The 24,767-nt window shown below is 37.5% G+C and overlaps 1 protein-coding gene across 1 annotated transcript in view; it reads right to left on the minus strand.

Moving 5' to 3' along the window:
* unc80 (unc80, NALCN channel complex subunit) overlaps positions 1-24,767 on the minus strand; it is a 1,117,323-nt gene that overhangs the window by 373,643 nt on the left and 718,913 nt on the right. The window contains exons 31-33 of the mRNA XM_067137759.2: positions 23,438-23,526; positions 16,963-17,125; positions 12,625-12,851 (exon numbers count right to left, since the gene is read on the minus strand). Coding sequence (XP_066993860.2) covers positions 12,625-12,851; positions 16,963-17,125; positions 23,438-23,526 — 479 coding nt within the window. The remainder of the gene's footprint in view (positions 1-12,624; positions 12,852-16,962; positions 17,126-23,437; positions 23,527-24,767) is intronic.

Here is a 24,767-nt window from a genome sequence, read left to right on the forward strand (position 1 = left end):
ATACTTCAACCCTAATTTCAATTCCCCTCCTTTATTTCCCTATCCTATCCTTTCCCATCCTCTTTTATCTTCCAATCCTTATAATCTTCTCTTGTCTACTAGTCCTCCTCCTTTATTAACTTATCCTATTCTTTTCATCTATCCTCTCAAAAAAAAAAAAAAAACACCTACTTTCCAAATTGAACTGTATACTAGTATACTCTAGTGCTACCTGCATTTTGGGTCTTTGCAACATTCAAATTTAAACTCTTGCCTTGCGCTGCCTTGGACTACCTGAATTACAACCTGAATTCTTATCTTCAAGAAGTAGCGCGCTCTGCATATGCGTTTTTCATTTGTTTCTGGTATTGCGCTTTTTACCCTTTTTCTCTTCACAATTGTTTTTTACATCAACTGTTCTAAAGAATCTACAAGATCCTAGTTACATACTTCAATTATATTAAATTACTAGCAAGATACCCGTGCTTCGCCACAGTATTATAATGAAATTTATAATTGAATGCTTATCGTTTTATACATAACCCACCGATATTCGTGATCTGACTCGTTTTCTGAGAGATTCCACCAAAATTCATGTTCTGACTCGTTTTCTGAGAGATTACGGCAATGTTCTTCCCATTTTCAATCTTTCTTCCAGCAATCGATTTCATACTTCCCAGACTAGGTCCAGGTATTCCACCTGGTCAGTCGGGTCCCTAAATCTTTGCCATCTTTTCCTATGAGCATTCTTAATGTGGATCAAATCTTTGAGGAGATGCGGGGTGGTGCCGTCTTGGGTGCCTTGGCGGTGCTGAACCTGCGGCCGGACTGCATTCGTAGTCATTAGCCGTCCAGGACCAATTTCCAGCGCGGTCCACACATTTTGACAATGTTCCAGAATATCATCATTAGAGTCCGGATTTCCATGCAAATGCATGTTTTTAAATAAGCTGGTTACAATTCTCAAAATTTGCAAATATTCGTTTCATGGCTTAACGATTCCAAATAACCATTCTTTTTCCGTGCACGTTTGCATGTTTTGGCCTTTTTAGGACAAAATTCATGCATAATGCATATTTTGAAGATTTTGGATTTAATAGCAAATATTTGGACGTTTAATATTGCATAAAATGACTTTTCTTGTGACTTTGGTGTATATATAATGCTAACTTGCATGATAGTGCCTTTTAGGAATGTTGGTTTGCAGAATTTGGGCCCTTTTTTCCACGTTATACCGAATGTCTATTACTGAGAAATGGAGAGAATATATTCCTGGCATCCTACATGACAACCAAAATTAGTACATAATCCAATTAACCAAACACTTTCTTATCTGCTGCTTGAGTAAACACTGACATAAGCCGGTAGGCCCCACGTCGATCTGTGTAATTCTTGGGATTAAATTGTTCCAGTTATACATTGTTATAAATCGAACCATAAATTGTGCATTACTCATTGACGGATCATTCTTTTGTCTGTGTTAGATGAACAAAATAAAACTTGTATCGCATTTCTGTAATGCCGCGTTACTGAGCTAGCAGCTGGTTTTGCACTGAACCCTCTTCCGTTGTTATCCTGGATTTTCCTACCGGGAACTCTCACTCGTCACTTTGTTATACCAGCTGGCAATCAATGCTAGTTATTGAGGAGATTCAAATGTGTCTGCCATCATAGCTGCGGCAGCTAGATATAAGTTGAAAAAAGTGATCCGTTCAAATCCTTATTTTGATTTGTCAAGCTTATATAAGACGTATGGTAGTGAAAATGCAAAAGACGTACAATTTGACCTCACTTTGTCCAAATGTCTTCAATTAACTATGCACTGTCACTTCTTGTGACGTAGAACTTCTGTGCTTAAGGATGTGCTGACAGATAAACGGACAAGCTTAAATCACGGCAATTTGGAGAAATTAGTTGTTGTACAAATGTTTCAAAAGGAAGTGAATTTTGATTGTGCATATTTCCAGTTTATCGTGCATGTTTTGCTATATGATAGTGCATGAATGCATGCATATTTTGAGATTTGATAGTGCATGGAAATCCGGGCTCTAATCATCATCATTATTATTATTATTATTATTATTATTATTATTATTATTATTATTATTATTATTATTATTAATGTTCTGGACCCCACAGCAAGATGCAAGACCGCTAATTGGTGGTAAATAACATCTGCTGCCATTGTCATTGATGATAGTATGACCAGCACCATTGTCACCCGTAGGCAAGAACGCAGGATTTCTGGCGATACGAATGACATACTTCCGTGCATTATTGACCTTATTATAGAGGTGAACAATTGCACGTTCAACCTCATTCCTATCGTTTCTTTCAAATGTATTAAAATTTTTATTTATATGCCAGGAGAATCTACTGTAATCTAAGAAAGTTCTCCATAGGAAAAGATGGCTCTTGAAAACGAACCCAGGAAAGATTAAAAATGATTGGTTTATGATCAGAATAAGTACATTGAAAATCCACAGCCTGTTTCCAGTCATTCAACCGGGTCAGGAATGGACCCCAGTTAGCGGCGAGGATAGGAATTGTGCCGGCTGCCGAAGCCTGTCGCACTCCTCTGGGGCAATGATTAATGAATGACAAATGAAATGAAATGATAGTGGAGAGTGTTACTGGAATGAATGATGACGGAGTAAAACGGAGTACCTGGAGAAAAACCTGTCCCGCATCCGCTTTGTCCAGCACAAATCACACATAGAGTGACCAGGATTTGAACCACGGAACTCAGCGGTGAGAGGCCGGCGCGATGCCACCTGAGCCAGGGAGGCTCCTTATAAGTACATTATGAATAGTAAAATCAATTGGTCTCACCTCCTTTTCCACCCCACCGCGGTTAAGTTGATTTACCTCCCCCCCCCGGTCCCCAAAAATAAAAGAAGGCATGTTTGTTTATGTTTAAAGGAGGTTCCAGATACCAATGTTCAAGTGTGTTATCTTCAGTTTTGAGATACAAGTATTCCCATAAAAATAATTAACTTTTCTTCACTTACTTTCACATTCCCCGTGAATTTTCTGGCAAAATATATTTGTTTCTTTAATAGTAAAGTATCTTCTAAATACCGATTATCTTCTGTTTTTGAGACATGTGTTCTCATGAAAAGAATCCAACTCCTTTTCACACCCGCCCTCAATGATGCCCCCCCCAAAAAGCATCATTTCAGTTTTCAAGAAGATCTAAATACCAACTTTCACATCTGTAACAATTTTAGTGTTTATTAGATGTAAGTATCCTCATATAATTTAATTAATTTTACAAATTTTTCACCTCCCCCCTCCCTTCTTTTAATTTTCCGAGAATACCTGTTTCTTTACTTTAACAGGAGATCCCAAATACCAGTTTTTACGTCTGTAACATTTCACATTTCTGATATATACTGTAGATATATTTTCTAAAAATTCACCCCAATTTGTCACTCCTGTTTAACCCCTATTAATTAGATTTTCCAAAAACAAAAAAAAATGGTTTCTGTATTTTTAAAGGAGATCCCATATACAATTTGTTAGGTCTGTAATATCTTCAGTTTGTGAGAATTAAGTATCCTCATTAAAGACATTCAACCCTTTATTTACACTTTTCACCCCTCCTATTGGGATTTACAGAAAACAAAACAAAACAAAAAAATGTGTTCTGTTATTTTTAAAGGAGATACTAAATATCAATTTTTACATCTACAAAATTTTAGAGTTTTGAGATATAGATACACTCATTTTAAAAATTCACCCCCCTTTCAACCCTTCACTATTTGCATTTTCCAAAAACAAAAAGTACATGTTTCTTTATTTTTAAAGGAGATCGCAAATACCGATTTTCAGGTCTGTAACATCATCAGTTTCTGAGATATAAGGATCATTATTAAAGGCATTCAACCATTTTTCACCCCTTTTCGCCCCTCCTATTGGGATTTTCCGAAAACAAAAAAATGTGTTTCTTTATTTTTAAAGGAGATTCTAAGTACCAATTTTTACATCTGTAAACTTTTAAAGTTTCGAGATATAGATATACTCATTTTTAAAATTCACCCCCCTTTTCACCCCCCATTATTTGGATTTTCAAAAACAAAAATATATGTGTTACTTTATTTTTAAACGAGGTTTCAAATTAAAATGTTTATGACTCCAACATCTTCAGTTTTTGAAATGTAAGTCTCCTCATAAAAGGTGTTGAACCCCTTCCTCCCCTCTTCCTGGGTTTTTCTGAAAACAAAAAAATATGTGTTTATTTTTAAAGGAGATTCCAAATACCAATTTTTATTACTCTAAACCTTTAAGTTTTTGAGATATCCTCATTTTAAAAATTAACCCCCGTTTTCACCCCCTTAGCTAAGGGATATCCAAAAATCCTCCCTTAGTGAGCACCTACATTGTACTATAAATGTATCCTCAAAATTTCATTTCGTTATGTCCAGTAGCTTTGGTTCGGCGATGATGAGTCAGTCAGTCAGTCAGTCAGTCAAGACATGTTACTTTATACACTGACTGACAGAGCAAATGCAACACCAAGAAGGAGTGGTTCGAAAGGGATGAAAGTTGGGGAAAAAACAGAGACGGCACGGACGAATAATTGATGTTTATTTCAAACCGATATGCAGGTTACACAATGCGCACGGCATCGACTCAGTAGGATGTAGGACCACCGCGAGCGGCGATGCACGCAGAAACACGTTGAGGTACAGAGTCAATAAGAGTGCGGATGGTGTCCTGAGGGATGGTTCTCCATTCTCTGTCAACCATTTGCCACAGTTGGTCGTCCGTACGAGGCTGGGGCAGAGTTTGCAAACGGTGTCCAATGAGATCCCACACGTGTTCGATTGGTGAGAGATCCGGAGAGTACGCTGGCCACGGAAGCATCTGTACACCTCGTAGAGCCTGTTGGGAGATGCGAGCAGTGTGTGGGCGGGCATTATCCTGCTGAAACAGAGCATTGGGCAGCCCCTGAAGTTACGGGAGTGCCACCGGCCGCAGCACATGCTGCACGTAGCGGTGGGCATTTAACGTGCATTGAATACGCACTAGAGGTGACGTGGAATCATACGCAATAGCGCCCCAAACCATGATGCCGCGTTGTCTAGCGGTAGGGCGCTCCACAGTTACTGCCGGATTTGACCTTTCTCCACGCCGACGCCACACTCGTCTGCGGTGACTATCACTGACAGAACAGAAGCGTGACTCATCGTAGAACACGACGTTCCGCCATTCCCTCATCCAAGTCGCTCTAGCCCGGCACCATGCCAGGCGTGCACGTCTATGCTGTGGAGTCAATGGTAGTCTTCTGAGCGGACGCCGAGAGTGCAGGCCTCCTTCAACCAATCGACGGGAAATTGTTCTGGTCGATATTGGAACAGCCAGGGTGTCTTGCACATGCTGAAGAATGGCGGTTGACGTGGCGTGCGGGGCTGCCACCGCTTGGTGGCGGATGCGCCGATCCTCGCGTGCTGACGTCACTCGGGCTGCGCCTGGACCCCTCGCACGTGCCACATGTCCCTGCGCCAACCATCTTCGCCACAGGCTCTGCACCGTGGACACATCCCTATGGGTATCGGCTGCGATTTGACGAAGCGACCAACCTGCCCTTCTCAGCCCGATCACAATACCCCTCGTAAAGTCGTCTGTCTGCTGGAAATGCCTCCGTTGACGGCGGCCTGGCATTCTTAGCTATACACGTGTCCTGTGGCACACGACAACACGTTCTACAATGACTGTCGGCTGAGAAATCACGGTACGAAGTGGGCCATTTGCCAACGCCGTGTCCCATTTATCGTTCGCTACGTGCGCAGCACAGCGGCGCATTTCACATCATGAGCATACCTCAGTGACGTCAGTCTACCCTGCAATTGGCATAAAGTTCTGACCACTCCTTCTTGGTGTTGCATTTGCTCTGTCAGTCAGTGTGTATATATATATATATTAAATTGTATTATATACATTTTCGCAACCGAAACAATTACAGGCTGGATCATTAAGCTATTCACCAAGTTTCGTCGGCATTTGAAGGCACGGTGCCGGACACTGAGTATGTTGATCTGATCTTCAGGAGCTAGCATTTTGCTTCAATCACGCGACTCGTCTTCGACTTCTACACAATTTTGGAACTTCACATTTATTAAATTGTGTTGTGACTTCACGCCTGATAGTATATGCAGGCTGGCTCACTTAACTGTTCACCTCTTCTCGTAAACATTTTGAGGCACAGTGCCGAACTTTGTGTATGTTGTGCTACTCTTCAGAAGATTGCGCCTTACTTCATATAAGGGACTGACCTTCTACTTCTTCTAGATTTTACAATTTAAAATTGCGCAGTGCTTGTCCCCATTATATTATATTGCTTCTTCAACTGTTTTTGTGGAAGACTCATCCTTTAATTTCTTGTTTTCCTATGCACTGTTTTTGTATTTTTATTCGGCTGATGATGATCCAGATTGGTGGTTGAAACCGGTACCGCTTCCGCTTATAATTAAATAAGAATTTAACACAACATTTCTTATTTACTTGTACTGAATAGGTTGAAATATGTTATTTGTTATTTCAATTTAATTGTGATACAGTTCAGTACCAAACACCATTAAATTTTTATCCTTAAATGCACAAGCTAACCAAGCTAAACATAAAGCCTTCTCTTGCATGGGCCTAAAGATCAAGATTGCTAAATTAGGAAAGGATATCTACTTCCTAAAACAATGCATTTTCTATAACTCATAAATTTCTTCAAAGTTGTGTCAGAAAAACTCCTTCTTCTCCTCACACGTTAAAAACCCAAAAAAATAACCAACAAAATTTGGTTGAAAAACAAAATCCATTTCTTATACAAGAAAAAATCATTTTTAAACAACAGATTATATGAAACACACTAGAAATTGCACAATGGAACCTCTTCCTAAATCAAGTTGATAATAAATTATTTCGTGAATTATCAATTAAGCAACAAACCCTTGTGAAAAAACTCAACATTCTAAAGAACAATTCTTCTTCACATAAAAATCATGTCAAGAACATTAACACACTTTCCATAACCATGGAACAAATCCATTCTCCCATTGTCAATTTATCTAAAGCAACTCTGAGTGATGATGAAAACTTAATTCTTTCTAAGGGCCTCAAACACAATTGGCCCAACCTCAATACTCTCAATATAGCCACCAGTTTAATAACTGATTCTGAAATAGCCATTAATAAAATGCTGACAGAAGAATAAGATGAAATCAGATATGAAGTAAAAAGATAATTTGAAAAAATCTTCATTAATAATTACAAAACCACTTCCCTAAACCATAATAATAATATTAATAAATTAATTAATGACAATAAATACATTTTAGATCTTAAAAAGAAAATCAATTACAATAATCTCATCATAACCAAATCTGATAAAGGCAACACCATTGTCATAATGGAAAAAATTGACTACATAGCTAAAACTAAAGATTTCTTCAACAAATCTTCTTTTTCTATAGTAAAAAAAGACCCTACCACTAAAATCCAATGTCTGCTGAAACGAACCTTAAAAAACACTTCCTTTCTCCTCACAAATCAAGAAAAAACTAAATTAATAAACATGAATCCAGGCCTACCCACTGCCAAAGCCTTCCCAAAACTCATAAAACTAAAATTCCCGTCCGCCAAATAATCAATTACTGACCCAGTTCCTTATATAATACTTCTAAATTCATCCAAACATTTTTACTAAAAATTTATCGATTTTTATCCAACTAATCTATCAAAAACACGTCTGAATTAATCAACAAATTAAAAAACTTTTGACATCCAACCAATTTTTCTCTCCATTCTTTTGACATCGTAAACATATATCCTAGTATTCCAATTTCCAAATTATTTCCCATAATAAACAACTTAAACAAATTCAGTAATCCGAGTAAACTAGAAATTCAAGACTTCATGTCAATCTTAAAATTGGTTCTCAACAATACTTATTTCACCTTTGATAACACCATTTACAAACAAGATGGTTTAGCTATGGGCTCACCAGCTTCAGGCATTCTAGCCTAAAAATACCTTGATTTCTTAGAAAACACAAAAATTAATAATAATAATAATTTCTCTAATATCCTCTTTTGGGCCAGATATGTTGATGACACATTAGTAATCTTAAATGAAGAATCAACCAACGCAGTCTCTACACTTCTTCTTAACAACATTGACTCTTAACATTAAATTCACCCTTGAATCAGAACACAACAAAACTCTTAATTTTCTAGACTTAACTATAACTAGACATCCTTTTTCTATAACTTACAAAATTTTTAGTAAACCAACCCAAACAGCAACCACAATATGGCAAGATTCTTCACACCCTCAAGCACATAAACATGCTACTTATAATAGCCTAATTTTTTGCCTTCAACACCCCTATGTCTAAAAAAGATTTATATAACGAATTGAACACCATCCATACTAACGCTAAATTTAATGGCTTTAACAACTCTTTCATAAACCGTATCATCAACAAATTCAAACACCGGCCTAAAACTACATTATGAAAAGACAAAACCAAACCCACTGCGTTTTCCACTTTTACTTTCTCTCAAGATGCTTATAAAATAACTAATGTTCTAAAAAAGCACAACATGAACATTTTTTTTTGAACCTATAACAGAAACCTTGATATATTACACAACTCTAAATCACTAAATAAATCTAATGTGTTTTCTAAATCTGGAGTATACAGATTCAAATGTAACAACTGCAGCTCCTTGTACGTCGGACAACCTGGCCACAACTTTAACATCAGATACTCCGAACATATCAATGCCATTAAATACAACAGATTCTCTGCTACAGGACAACACATACAAGACTCCAAGCATAATTTCACCAATATTGAAAAAGACATAAACATACTTAAAATCATTAACAAACGCCCCCTTCTAAACACTACTGAAAATTGTTTTATTCAGCTTGACCAATACTTCAACCCTAATTTCAATTTAAACGACATTTCTGAAAAACCCAATATTCTAATTGAATTCCTAATTCTTTTTCTCAAAAATACTAAATTTCTAAACCTGAATTCAATTTTACATGCCTTACACAGTTCCTACCCACGTTTTCTGCCTCCAATAACCCACCCTAAACTACCCCTCCTTTATTTCCCTATCCTATCCTTTCCCATCCTCTTTTAACTTCCAATACTTTTAATATTCTCTTATCTACTAATCCTCCTCCTTTATTAACTTATCCTATCTTTTCTTTTCACCTATCCTCTTAAAAAAACCTACTTTCCGAACTGAACTGTATACTAGTATACTATAGTGCCACCTGTGTTTTGGGTCTTTGCAACATTCAGATTTAAATTCATGCCTTGCACTGCCTTGGACTACCTCAATTACAACCTGAATTCTTATCTTCAAGAAGTGGTGTGCTGTGAATATGCATTTTTCATTAGTTTCCAGTATTGCGCTTTTTACTATTTTTCTCTTCACAATTGTTTTTTTATGTCAGCTGTTCTAAAGAATCTACAAGATCCTAGTTACATACTTCAATTATATTAAATTATATTAAATTATATTAAATTGTAATATATACATTTTCGCAACCGAAACAATTACAGGTTGCATCATTAACCCTTTCGTACTCAGCGTGCTGATAGAACGGTGCGAGAGGTTATGGCCAGAAAGCTCACGACGCTGATACATCGGCTCTGTCCTATTTAGGGATTTTGGTCATTTGTGTGGCTGTTAAATCGTAACAGTTGATCATGACGGTACCTTAAAGCGTTGAATTTGCATTTTACTCTACAGATATATCCACCAGCCCTACAAAATTATTTTCGACAAATGACATCTGTTGACCGTGAATGTTGTGTTCTCTGTACTTCACAAACTATAATTTTCTCCCTTTCATAACTCTGTTGTTGCACGTGCTTGCGTCATCTTTTTATCATAATGGCTAGGCCGTATTCAAGCCCGAATGAGGCCGATATCCTTGAATTTCAGATGATTTAGACAGTAATAATAACCTCCCTTTGCCGAGAGTGATTCCCATTTTGTGAAAAATGACACAGTCACAGCTGCTCACCGTGCATCGGACCGCGAGGACCTGACATCGATGACCGTTCCATATACAGTGAATAACTTTTTTGCCATGCTTCACGAGTGAATTGCAGCACACACACCATATTGATATCAAATTATTCAGAATAAAATATTCTTTCTTTCACGTCTATGAGTAAAGAAAGGAGACGCAATAATGTCTGATTTTTCAGTCATTGAAAACCAAAAATTATTTTCAAAAATTTCTTTTCAAAATTCAATAATTTTTTGGCTTTACCAATAACAATACATCCTAGGTATATTCATTTCTGAAATGCTCGTAGTTTCCTGTATTAGTGTGATTTATTTTATTTTAATGTGCATTAAACTGTTTACGTGCTGATTTTTTGTAATTTGGTTTGGAAAATGACAAAAATTAGTCTGAGTGTCTTCGAGCAAACCCCTGCATATAGGCTGAGTGCCAAAGGGTTAAGATATTCACTGAGTTTTGTCGGCATTGGAAAGCACAGTGCTGGACATTGAGTATGTTGCGCTGATCTTCAGGAGCTAGCATTTTGCTTCAATCGAGGGACTCATCTTTGACTTCTACACAATTTTGGGACTTTATATTTATTAAACTGTGTTTTGACTTCACGCCTGATAGTATATGCAGGCTGGCTCACTTAACTGTTCACCTCTTCTCGTAAACATTTTGAGGCACAGTGCCGAATTTAACACTATATTTCTTATTTACTTGTATTGAATAGGTTGAACTACGTTATTTGTTATTTCAATTTAATTGTGAATCTGAGGCTATCAGTACTTTAGCCAGACCATTTAATCTCTCTTAATTAGAAACTGGTATTACAGTGTACAAAAGTGGTAAAGCTGCAGGTCTGGATGATATCTGCACTGAGCATATAATGCACTTTGATTCTGAAACAAAGTTGTAGCTCATGGAATTATTCAATAAATGCCTAGCATCATCCAACATGCCAAATATTTGGTGGAAGGCACGGGTGATTGCAATCCTAAAACCATCAAAAACCCTGAAGATCCAAAAAGTTATAGACCAATATCTCTTCTATGCCACTTGTATAAAATCATGGAACGAACGATTTTGAATCACCGTACTGAAGTTATTGACCCACTTGTTATCCCGCAGCAATCAGGATTTAGACCTGGAAGAAATTGCACCTCCCAGATTTTGCATCTAACTCAGCACATTGAAGAAGGCTTTGAGTTAAAAAAAGTCACAGGCGTAGCATTTGTTGATCTCACAGCAGCGTATGACATGGTAAACCATAGACTCCTGTCATCTACACTTTCTTGTGTTGCTTTGGCAAAGGAGCTGGGGATGCCGCCGTCTACTTTGAACGGTATTATAGCGAAGAAAGAAGAGATCTCTGCTTCTGCAGGGAATACTTCAGCAAATTGTAAGGAAGTTAAATCTGAAAAGTACGAGGAAATAGAACAAGTTCTGCTAATATGGTTTAAACAGCAGCGAAGTTTAAACATACCTTTCAGTGGGACTATTGTGCAGGAGAAAGCCTCATCCAAATTATGGGTACCTTTTACCGCGTCGAGCGGGTGGCTGGAACGCTTTAAAAATCGAGCCGGCATCGTTTACAAAGCTGGCCCCGTGGTGTAGGGGTAGCGTGCCTGCCTCTTACACGGAGGCCCCGGGTTCGATTCCCGGCCAGGTCTGGGATTTTTACCTGGACCTGGGGCTGGTTCGAGGTCCATTCAGCCTACGTGATTAGAATTGAGAAGCTATCTGACGGTGAGATAGCGGCCCCGGTCTAAAAAGCCAAGAATAACGGCCGAGAGGATTCGTCGTGCTGACCACACGACACCTCGTAATCTGCAGGCCTTCGGGCTGAGCAGCGGTCGCTTGGTAGGCCAAGGCCCTTCAAGGGCTGTAGTGCCATGGGGTTTTTGGTTTTCGTTTACAAAACAATTTGTTGCGAAGCAGAGAGTGTAAGTTCAGAGGAAAGGGAAGTGTGGAAGGACATGGTTTTCCCTGCTAAAATAATCAAACCTTGCAACGTTTTTATATAACTTAATATGTTCCCTTCTCTTATCAAATATATTTATAATATGGTATGTTCAATTATTTTACTTTATCTCTAAAAATATTGTCATGATAATCGAATTTTTATATTGTGGCTTTCTGTAAGCAGCTCTTATATATCGGCCTATTTCGGTATTGTTCACAAACAAGGAAATCTGTTGGCTGTGTGTTTCACATGTATTTCAAAGTACAGAATAAGTTTTTTTTTTTGCGGTCCCTTGAAAAACTTCTTAACAGAGTTACACTGTACTTCAAATTCATGACAGGAGAGCATTTTGCTTCAAGCTCATGATCATTTATCTCAATCCTAGTCTGAAGTAATTAGTTATTGGCTACAAATAATTAGTTAGAAATGGGTTCCCCACACACAAGTATGTGGAGTTGATGATCAATTAAGATTGGCCCATAAAGTGAACTCAACAACTTTATCACTTTGCATTTATACTTCCTTTTAACTTTTACCTTGTCCTTTTAACTAAATAAGCTTGACTCTAGTTCCTAGAGTTTCTACTGAATGATGAGAAACAGAATGTAATGTCCTGATTTAAAAAGTAATTGAAGTGTTACCTTCATCCAAGGCATATTCTTGGTGGTGTCATCTGAATCATTGCTGTCACTAGGGCTCTCTGGAGGTTGGTCATCACTCAGAATTCCTGGAGATTCTTCACCACTCACTTCACCCCCTCCACCGCCATGATCTGAAGTGTCACTGCGGTCGGACAGGGAACTAACCTTACGTTTTGACTGTATTGAGTCTGTGCGTTTCACTGTATGGAACACTGGCAATGTTGCAACTGGGGAACAATACAATGATCATTATTATCAACAACTATATAGTCACATCAAAGGACTTTAATTAAGCTGGGGGAAAAGGTACAACTTTTGGAGGAATTAATGTGATGGGTATAGTAATCAAAGAATGGAACAACACAATAAAAGAAAGAATAATAAGATTCACTTTTCATCTATGTGAGTAAAAGGAAACATTATTGTGAACTCCAATGAGAACTGTCAATGGTTTCTCTTCCTGTAGGTGGAAGAAGTAGAATACATCCATAGCATCCTATGCCTATTTTAAAGGGTGACTAAAAGGGTTCAGTCCCAAGGGTTATGATCTTGGGAGCATAGGTTGGTGACCACAGGGATCCTAACTGAGTCTGGCACTACTTCCACTTACTTGAGCCAGTCTCATCACTTTCATCTATCCTATCTGACCTCCTCTGGTCAACTCTTGTTTTCTTCTGACTCTGAAGGTTTTAGGTATGCAAGGCCTACGGAACCTTTAATTTTCATACACTTCATGACCTTTCCTTCTAATCTGCTGATACCTTAAATTTTTGAAGGATTGGATGCCTTCATTCTTCTCTTCTGATTAGTGTTAAGACAGGATGGTTGCCCAGCTTTAATTCCTCTTAAACAATAATCACCACCACCTGCCAATGGTAAATGGTCCTATGATGTGTTGATTTGTCTCAATAAAGCACCTTCTAGCTTGACTATATCAGATACTCCACGTTTTCTGTACAGAACAAGACAGTGAATATAATCATCATATCATCATCATCATCATCATCATCATCATCATCATCATCATCATCTGGAACCGTTTCCAACCACAGACTGTGTCTGCTTGGAACATAAGCCACTCCATAATTTTCTGTCCATCCACCAACTTCTCTTCTCTCACTCTCGCCCAGTTCTCTACTCTTGCCTCGATGCTTTTCTTTACACCTTTCAGCCATCTGTCCCTCAGTCTTCCTCTAGGTCTCCTTACCTTCACTCCATTTCTAACATCTTTCTTGGTATCCTCACTTCTCCCATTCTCGTAACATGTCTATACCACTACAGCCTTGATTTTTCTATCTTTTCCTGTAGGGGTACCTCATGTGTACCATTTCCCAATCTCATTCATTTATTACTCTGTCCATTCTCGTTAAACCTACTCGACACCTCTGAAACTTCATTTCCACTGCTTGGATATTCTACTTTAATCCCTCTCCTTCATCACCCACATTTCTGATCTATATGTCAAAATTGGCACAAAATAAGTCTTGTAGATAATTCCTTTACATCTCTGTGGTACATCCCTGTACCATATCAATCCTCCCACACTCTTAAAGAATCCATTTGCACACCTTCCTCTTTCATTGATTTCCATCCTGTTTCCTCCATTTTCTTCAACTGCACTTCCCCAGTATTTAAAGCTTTCAGCTCTTTTCAACTGCTCCCCTCCTAATGTCATGCCATTATACACTCGGTTCTTGTTTCATGTTATTACTAACACTTCACTCTTTTGCGCTGAGAACTTCATTTCATAAAATGACACAACTTCCTCCCACACATTTAGCTGATCCTGCACTTCATTCTCACTGTTTCCCCATATTAATAGATCACCTGCAAACAACACTGCTTTCATTCTTTTCTCCCCAATATAATTATCATCATGAAAATGAAAACCTACAATCTGTTTTCTGGTCACTGACCGGGTCAGGGATGTAATGAATGAAACGTATATATAGGCTGTTATTACAATAGGGTCGTCACTCCCAAGGTGATTTATTAATGACTGATAAATGCTTCGAAATGATAACGGAGAGTGTTGCTGGAATGAAAGATGACAGGGAAAACCGGAGTACCCGGAGAAAAACCTGTCCCACCTCCGCTTTGTCCAGCACAAATCTCACATGGAGTCACCGGGATTCGAACCACGGTATCCAGCGGTGAGAGGCCGATGCGCTGCCGTCTGAGCCACGGAGGCTCAATTGTTATCATATCAAAGCATAAGAAGAATGCAGGCAGAAAGGAAATAAGGTTAATATTTTATGTTTTGTAATATATTTAAAGTTCATGTAATGAAATCTCAGTCTATTTCTTTATATCTATTAAAAACTATTTTTTAAAATTTATAACTATTCATTAATTAATCCATTCTCAAGATTTAGGTATGCTACTCTACAATGCCCATATTCATAACAATACTGCAGATACAAAAGACAAATTTATGGTTACAGGGAGTTTGATATTTGGTCAGGGTCATTGATTATTTATTTATTGGTTGATTCATTCTCTCTTTTTAAGTATTGTCCCAACATGCTGTTTGCTCAAGGGGGAAACTGCCCTTTACAGTAATGGATTTACAAATAATGGAAACAATTTTAATATTCACATTATAGTTAAAATAAAATGTTGGTCAAGATAATATTGGTATTTAACTAGAGATAATTAACTATATTAAATGTTATAATAATAATTTATACATTTTGCAATAAATATCTAAAAAGAGCTTAAATACTGAAGAATGTTTCATACTCCATAACTCAGTCAAGAATTTGTTGTATGATGCTGAGGCAGAATATGCTGTACTTTTTATTCCATACCTTGAAGCTGTGTCCTGCTCCAGTAAATGAAATGGACTGTACTGCCAGAAAACTGCATTAAATGATATCTTTGACTCCTTAGAAGAACCAATGGCTCTGGGCAAAGAAGTCCCTTTACCAGGGAGATGGCTACTCCGTGGAAGAAAGAACAGTAAATTCCATCCAGGTAAATGACATAATGGAGAACAGTAGAAACACTGTTTGGACAGATCAAATTGGCAAATGAAGAAATAAAGCAGGAAACACACTACAGAATTACAAACAAAGGAAAGAGAGGTTAAGGAAGACCCAGATCATGATGAATGGGCCTGGTTAACAAAAGTATAAAGCAAGAAGACCTGGACAGCAATATAGTTGATAGGCAAAGAGTGGAGGGAAAACTGAGTAAATGAAGAGGAACCATATCTGTCCCAAACTATTTGCATCTGGATGATATGTCTCAAACAACTACAGGGATTAGCTTCTAAGTAAGCAAGTCAAATAATTATGATGATGAGAGAAACTGATGAATATTCAGTATTCATTTATGGACATCACACTGATCTGTTCAATCATATAACAAATATCTCTCAATTTTCAAACATATGGTCTTCCATTAATTATCTTCTATGAATTATTTTAATTAACTAGTCATATTTCTTTCATCAATGAAGATCCAATGTCCTGTGTCTCAGTGGATTCTTCTAGAGTGTACAGTATGTGGCTGTCCATTCCCTACCTTTTATGGAACATTTAAAACAATAAGTTTATCGTTGGAGCAAGAAATGTCCATATGTCAATGATACGTCTCAGTAGTAATGAACTGAAAATGCAGAGTCACTTTTTTTGCCTCAGATCCTCACAATTGATAGAAGGATGACTTTATAGATGAAACAAATGTAAAAGGAAAATTATTTATTTTACAAACAAAATTCTATGTATTCTTGGACTATTCTAACCCACTCTGTTCATAAATGTCATAATCTTGATATTAGTGTATTTAGTATATATACAAGGAGCTATTAATGTCTTATGTTATTTTTTGTTGGAATACTGACAGGAGCCTGATTTTGTCATTCTGATCTCTTAGGAAGGACTCCTCTATTCAAAATGCTGTCTAGAGAAAGCAAAACATTATACTTAGTAGTATTCACAGCATAAATGTAATTTTTTTATGCACTATGATGTGCCATGTATTAACAAAATAAGGGTGGGGGGGGGGCATACCAGCTGAAGGAATTTTCTTACCTCCAGTTGGTACAGTACAATTGTCACAAAGTATCTGCAAATTATAAGCAGAGATGGTTCAAGTAAAAATTTTCTTTTCAGCAAGTTCAAATATTCTTGTAAAATACAATAGATGTCATGGGAATATTACTGACGCTGAAAGTAAGCAAGCTGTGACTAAGTCACTCATTTTATACCACCTCAGACCAGAATATGATATTTAACTATCTTCACAATGTTGTTATCTGAGTACAACTGGTAAACAAAGGATCAATTACTCCCTTGAATATTGATAAAGATTAAGTTTCTCAAAGCCACTCACATTCACAATCTTCTTTAGCTTCTTTTCCACTACGTCCCAATTTCAAGCTTCGTCTCTTAAATGAACCTGTTGTAGCCCCTGCAGTTCCTCGACGTAGGAGAATAGGACGACCTTGTGGAGGTGGTCGCCGGCTCTTCTTTTCTTCGCTGTGACCTTCTTCACCCTAAAAAAAGATGTTCTGTTATATCTTGCCTCTATTCTTAATATTGAGGCATTTTTATTCAATGTGGAAAAATTATTTCAGAAGATTTCGGTATAAATAAACAAGTCAAGCAAATAATTTGAGTGATGAGGAACCTATCCCACTTCAAGCACTATGTTGTTGATATCGTAAACATCACTGAACATCATCTTTCCATGTGCAATATTAGCTGCCCATGGAAAACCTTGTCCACAGGAAATCAATAGTCCCAAGGAAAACTTTGCTCGGCATTTTCAAGGGTATAATACCAATGTAGTTGGTCCGTTATTGGACAATATACATTTTCCAGCTAACTCATTCAATGGGAGTCAACATATATATCATCATTTTCAAGGGTTACGAATGACTTTAATGGCTATGAAGCCATCAGGACCTTCATATGCTCCTGGACCATGGCCTACAGGCCTGTATGATACAGACATTGTTTATAATTCTGGCCTCGAAAGCCTCAACTGCCATGGTTCATGCAATCTGAATCAAAAACGAACTCTTCATGATGATCATAAGTGTAAGCATTCCTGAAAGATTCATACGGAAACACTACGCTATGTAGATATGAGTTTCCTGAATGGTTTACAACACCAAAGGAATTCATTTTGATTTGGTCACAGTGAATTTTAAATCAGTGTAGTGATTTGTTCTATGTTTGTTGTTCATGGTACAAGTAATTTTTTTTGCTAGTTGCTTTACGTCGCACCGACACAGATAGGTCTTATGGCGATGATGGGATAGAAAAGGCCTAGGAGTTGGAAGGAAGCGACCGTGGCCTTAATTAAGGTACAGCCCCAGCATTTGCCTGGTATGAAAATGGAAAACCAGGGAAAATCATCTTCAGGGCTGCCGACAGTGGGATTCGAACCCACTATCTTCCGGATGCAAGCTCACAGCCGCGTGCCCCTGACCGCATGGCCAACTCTCCCAGTGGTACAAGTCAAAAGTATGCTTTGTTCATTTTGTGATCTCTGATGATGGATGACAACAGAATATACGGATTTCAACAGAATATACAGTATTTCATTGGTGAAATAGTTAACAGTCATTGTATTGTTATTGATTATTGCTGCTCTTTGTATTCAAATATTGCATTGTTGGCTACAGTCGTGAACAAAGGGTGTAGTGTATCAAGCAAATATAAATAAAAGTCAGCTGATTCTTGTATTCCGATCATTTGTAGTTCTGAGTAGGCAGTTAAAGTATCCGTAATTTACATTTCATACCCTCGATCTTTCAGTATTTATGAGTGGTTAGCTAATAATAATCAAGTTCCTATATCCCAATAATTGCAATTCAAGTCCCTGGCATAGTTTTGACAGAAGTATTTTTGAGAAATTATTGGAAACAACTTCATACTTTTCAGCATTTAAGGACACTTTTATTCTCCGTCCTGTGGAGTAGGGAAAATAATAGTAATCCACCATCTGTAATAATCAAATAACCACATTTCAGTTGGGAATTATAGTGTAGGTACAGTACGGTATATTAGATAGTATCTTGCCTGTTACACTCATGTGTATCTTTGTGCACGGTAACTCTTTCGATACTTTAGCATTAACCAAGGGCAGGTTTCATTTCTATTACAGCATAGTAGAATAAAGTAGTTTTAACCTTCAGCGGATGATTGTCGAGCATTTCCCGACAACCCAGTTTTCTGTTCTGGACGTATGTCGGGATATACCCGCTGGATGTTTCCGTGGTAACTATGTGTGTGTGAAGCAATTATGCATGCTGCTGCTATCTATAGTTATTGTATAGAACCTTTAGGAATGTCACAGCCTTCTAGATGCATTAAAACTTTGTTTTACGAGTGTTACAGGCAGTGGCGGCACGTGGATAAAGTGTCTGGGGGTTCACTGCTGTCAAAAATAACGTGTTGATATTTATTGTTACTTGATGTTTACATAGATATAAAATAGTGACATTGCTTGATTAGAAACGCGACTTTCCTTTGAAGGGACATGGCTATAGCTCAAAGAAGTTAGCAAAACAATGAAGATGAAAGACACAGAATATGAGGTGCAATTACTTCAAGCTGATCTAATTTCCTCTGATTTTGGAGACGTTGCTTGCGTACAAATAACTTCTTCAAAAACGTGTTAGGCAGACTGCTGTTGTTTATGTATTGACGTATTTTGCTGCTTACTTTTCATAAAACACGTATTACTACTGAAAAGCTCCAGGGGCCCTCAACTTGTGAGCGAGGGTTGGCGACCATGTGGCCCTTAGCTGAGTCCTGGTATTGCTTCCACTTACTTGCACCAGGCCTCTCACTTTCATCTATCCTATCCGACCTCCCTTGATCAGGTCTTGTTCTGTTCTGACCCCGACGGTATAAGAGCACTCAAGGCCCAGGGAGTGTTTCATTTTCACACCCTTCATGGCCTTTGTCTTTCTTTGGCCAACACCTTCATTTTCAAAGTGTAGGATCCCTTCCATTTTTTCTCTATGATTAGTGTTATAGGCAGAGGATGGTTGCCTAGTTGTACTTCCTCTTAATAATCACCATCATTAATTACTAATAAAATGTTTCATTAATTACATAGGCTACGTACGCCTATTGATGCTATACAAAACATAGTTACCAAAATATTCTAGCTCATTGCGGTTAATTACATCAGAATTACAAAATCGTCAAATTAAAACCCCTCCAAAACCTACCTCATACGGCAAACTGAAACCGCGCGCCCTGACAGTGCTTTGACTAATTTCGGAACTGCTCGATATAACTCGTGTCTATCGCTGGTCCAGTCACCAGTGATTCCTGGGCTATCTTTTCCCTGCTCCTCACAGCCCCTCGCCTTGTGCACCCTCCTTACGTCTCAAAGGACCGCTCCTGCAGTCCTGAAACTGAACCTCTTCACTGGTTCCGAAGAGCAACAGCGTTGATGTCAAAAATACCGCTACGCGCGTGGATATACAGAGCTTATTAAAGGAATAGGCTGTAATAAACCATTTTACATAGACTTATCTATTTCTAGGGGGTTCACTGAACCACTGAACATATAGAACGCACCGCCACTGGTAACAGGTAAATAAAGAATGAACGAGCTGTTGTTTACATTAGTCAGCTGTGAAAATGGCGGCACGCAGACAGGGTGGTGCTACTTCGTCTGATATAGCTTGTTTTTTAGGTAAAATTGACAGCAGTGATGATGAATTATCAGTTATGGACAGTGAGTTCAATGTTTCTGCGAGTGATAACAACAATTCTAGAGAAATGGAAGTAGTTGAAAGCGAGAATTAAAGTGATACAAATAGTGGTGAACCAGACTGGTTGGAGAATTTATCGCCCAGCTGATCCGAACTTTGTAAAGAAACCACACACTTTGATTAGTGGTTTCTCACCTCCCGCAGGCAAGAAACCACATACTCCCGTTGAATTTTTACGCTATTTTTTACGGAAGAATTGGTACAACAAATTGTTGATGAGACTAACTGCTATGCAAGAGAAAAAATACAAATGAAAACTTCAAGAAGTACCACATGGATAAGAAATATAAGTAGAAAAGGGTCAAACTGTCTTTCAACTACATGTTTAATGCTTATAGTGTGTATCTAGAGTGATAAATTAATTCATAATGTTGTGAGTCAGACTTTGTATCTTCATTATACCTTCATTGTAGATATGCAGCTTTTTTAAAGGAAAAAATATGACTAGTGCAGGACTGCACAAGAAAAAAATTCATCTGCTAAGGGTTAATATTAATCTGTCTATGCGTTTAACTTTGTTGGTAATCCTTGAGTAGTTCTTGCGAATTTCTAACTTAAGGCCTAATTGGAATTTTCATTTCTATTTGTGCTTAGTAATAACCTATTGTAATTAGGATATGTCTGAACGTACTTTAAAAATTATTGTAGTGTACTGTAGTAATTTATTAGAAATTAGAGTGCTTATTCTATTATTTTGAGTAGTCTTGCAAATTTCAAACCTTAAATGTAATTTCCATTTCTGTTTGTGCTTAGTAATAACCTGTTGTAATTAGAATACATAGTCAGAATGTAGTATAAAATTATTGTAGTGTATCATAGTATCTTATCAGAAATTAATGTGTTTATTCTATTACTGTGAAATATTTGTATAGTATGGCATCTGTATTATCTGCAGTATCTGTAGTAAGTCTCTTACTAGAATTTACTAGTAATTTAGGGTAGACTTAACTGCAGTTTAGAAATGTGTAGTTCTTGTGTATTATTTTCTGTTTTCAGTAATTAACAGCAATTTTCATCCTGTTAGGGTGTTCTAGGAAAAAAATCGTACAACTAAATAGTATTGTAGTGTAGTGGTAGCCTATATCAATTACCTTATGGTCGTGTGATCTTTGTGAATTATCCTAGACAATATTTCTTTCCTTTCATTTTTATTTTTGCACAGAATAAGTTATCTTATTTTTCCTTTTCTTTTCAATATTCAGTAAAGAATGACTAAGGAGTGCAAGTGTAGGAACTGTGGGTGTGGCCAGGCATATTGCCATATTGACAAGCACTATTGCTATTCAGAGAATCTATGAAAAGACAAGCAATATTCAAACCTAATATACAGGAAAGGGTTTCTAAAACCCACCAATAGATATAAAAAAGCAATTAAAGATAGCCAGACAAATGCCTATACGCAGCTAACCAAACTTACAAACAGATTTGTAATTTCAAAAAAGCCTAAAGGCATCAAACCCAATGTGTGAGTAAGTGTTGCTGATGACTTTAGGTGTCTAGTCCAGTCAAGGGGTTAAGGGTGTAACTATTTGTAAATATAAATAAAATCATGAATAAAAATATATAAATAAAAGTACTCAAAAAACTTAATAAAATTAATAAACATAATTAACCGAAATGCCAGTAGTATGGGCGCCAGAGTTCACCAAAATGGGTCCCTCGAATTTAGATAGAGCATGATAAACTTTATATCCCAGGGTGTTTACATAATGCTGCATACTGGTACATCTGCTTCAGGCCTTACCTAACCTTCTGAAAATGACTAAATAGGTAGGAACTGCACCTAGGTTCATCAATAACTCCACTGATTCTAAAATATCTACTTATATTCTTAATAAAATCCGTGCATGAGCACCTCATCAACACACCACACCTCATCAACACACCAAAATACACTTATAATACAAAAACTAAAGATTGTTGGAAGACTCCATATTTACAACAACATGAATGTAAACAGTGGGAAAACGAAAGCGAGAACTAAGCCACCAATTGTAGTTAGTTTGTTGAACAATGTACATATACGTATATAAGAACCCTTCACTGTTTCTGTATCAACACGACTTGCCGATTCCCATAATCAGCACTTATAAAATCACACAGATATTGTACCTCGTGATACTGTGTTCACAGACTTTAACACTTGTTGTAAAGATATATACCTTTGAGCAACACACGCTTGTCGATCCTGAACATAAATTATGGAAAGTCTGAGATAGCTTTCACCAACATATAATGCCAGGCCGCCACAAGTGCTACTATACCTACATAATGCGTAACCACTCCACAATTTGTCGATCAGCCACTTTCCATGAACATAACAAGACTACGTTCCACGAACGTTTGAAGTCCAGTCCAGTATAGTGCAGCAGTCTCACTCCAGTACCGTGTATCAGCACTACTTCATTCCCGTACCGTGTGTTCACACTACTTCCTTCTTGTACAGTGTGTCAGTTGTCATTCTTTTCCGCTGTGATCTCGAAGAATATAAAGGCCTCATCTCTCACATGATTCGCCGAGATTGAGCCTTGCCAGCTAATCATGAGTGATCCTCTTGTCAAGACCATGCCCTGAACTACTTCTTGGTCCCAAAACATAAACAAACTTTCTGGGGTGTTTCACGTGAGTCACAGAACTTTCCTAGTACAATAACAAGCTCATCTGATCAGACTGGGATATATACATGACTCGTAGAACTTCCCGATGACCACAACAACAAGTACATCTCATCAAACATTGGGATGCCCGCATGAGTCATACAAATTACCAGAGTCCAATATAGCAATGTCTTCTAACTACAAAACAAATTACTCATACAACATATGTGGAGACCTCCCAGCTTATAAATATTAATGACAAAATATACAAATGAAATACTGACGATACTAATAATTATAAAAAAATTGAATACTGGCAATATCTCTCACTTCTACATATAGTGCGAGGGTGTGATATATGTACTATCACAAGGGAGAATTGCACTTAATTCAAATGAGCCAATTTCAGATTAGCCATATCCTATTGTAATAGGACAGAACATAATAGAATAGAATAAATCTGTCTAACCTGCATAGTTACAGTTGTGTTGCTGCTTCCTTCTGATTCATTGTCTGGTTCATGCAAGACAAAACTAATCTTACGTTCTGCTTGCAAACCTGTGAAAAAAAAATACAAACTTCTGTAAAACTTCCACAAACTGAATACAAATTTTTTGCTGAACAACATAAGAAATGGACAATTTCTCAAACAAAATACAGTGGGCACGCACAACGTGGCAGTTTTTACATTTTAGCAAAATGGATGATAACAATAGCAGTGAGTCAAGGGCATGACATCAACATTGCCAGTATTGACATTGGCAACATACAGAAAAAAGGGAAATTAGGTACCGTCAACCGGGGTGATTTAGGACAGTTTTGAAGTTATTTTCGTCTTAACTCACGAAGGGGATCTTAAATTGTATTGTGTATCATCCTAATAATGAGGAATATATCCAATTAATGCAATATCCTACAAACGAAAAATATACGCCAACACAGGTTTTCCTGAGAAAACAAAAAGTAGTGTCCGAATTCACCCTGTACTTTGGGTGATTTCAGACGCACATGCATTTTAAACCGCTGTCCGAATTTTCAAAGCGTATTAGGTGATTTCGGACATGAATAGTCCTATATTCAATTCCTTGTTCTTTTTTCTTTAGTTTTGTGATATTTAAAATGTTCTGAGGGTGTCCAAAATATGACTGACTGGTTAAGATCATTGTAATGATAAATTTAATGTGTTACTTATCGACCTTTTTCTTCTGAAAGGTAAATGTAAAGTTTTCCGGTCTAAATTGAAATATTAATAGTTATAAACTGTACAGAGATCCTACTGAGAAATCTTATTAATTTTTCTTACAAACGATACAAATCTCAGACCAAAAAAAGGTTGATACAATGAACATGTAGTTGACATGGCCTATAAATCTAAAATAAGTTTTCTTTGAAAATAAACATTCCTCTCTTCTCAACTTCGACTGGAAGTATTTTTGAAATTTGTTCTTTAGCTATTGTATCCTCAACAGGGATGTTAGGGAACACAAACACTTTTCTGCTGTTTTTATATGGGCGCAAGATTTGACAGCCACAACATCCCTTGAACGAATATTTCAGGCCAGGCCAAAATACTGCCTGTATGCTCTTTGTTCCTCAACTTGTATTTATAATCTGCAACAAGGAAAGCCTCTTCTTGCAACACCAAAATGTCATTATATTCATTGTGTGCTTCATCGCATTCATTTCCACTGCTGCTGCCAGCCCCATCACTTGTTTCTGCACTGCTTTCATCTCGCGGAAGTCACGGCCAAAAATCAACTTCCCAGGAAGAACATTTCATTGTGGCAGCGGCGGGAAGT

Source organism: Anabrus simplex, chromosome 1, assembly GCF_040414725.1.
Source record: "Anabrus simplex isolate iqAnaSimp1 chromosome 1, ASM4041472v1, whole genome shotgun sequence".
Classification (NCBI taxonomy): domain Eukaryota; kingdom Metazoa; phylum Arthropoda; class Insecta; order Orthoptera; family Tettigoniidae; genus Anabrus; species Anabrus simplex.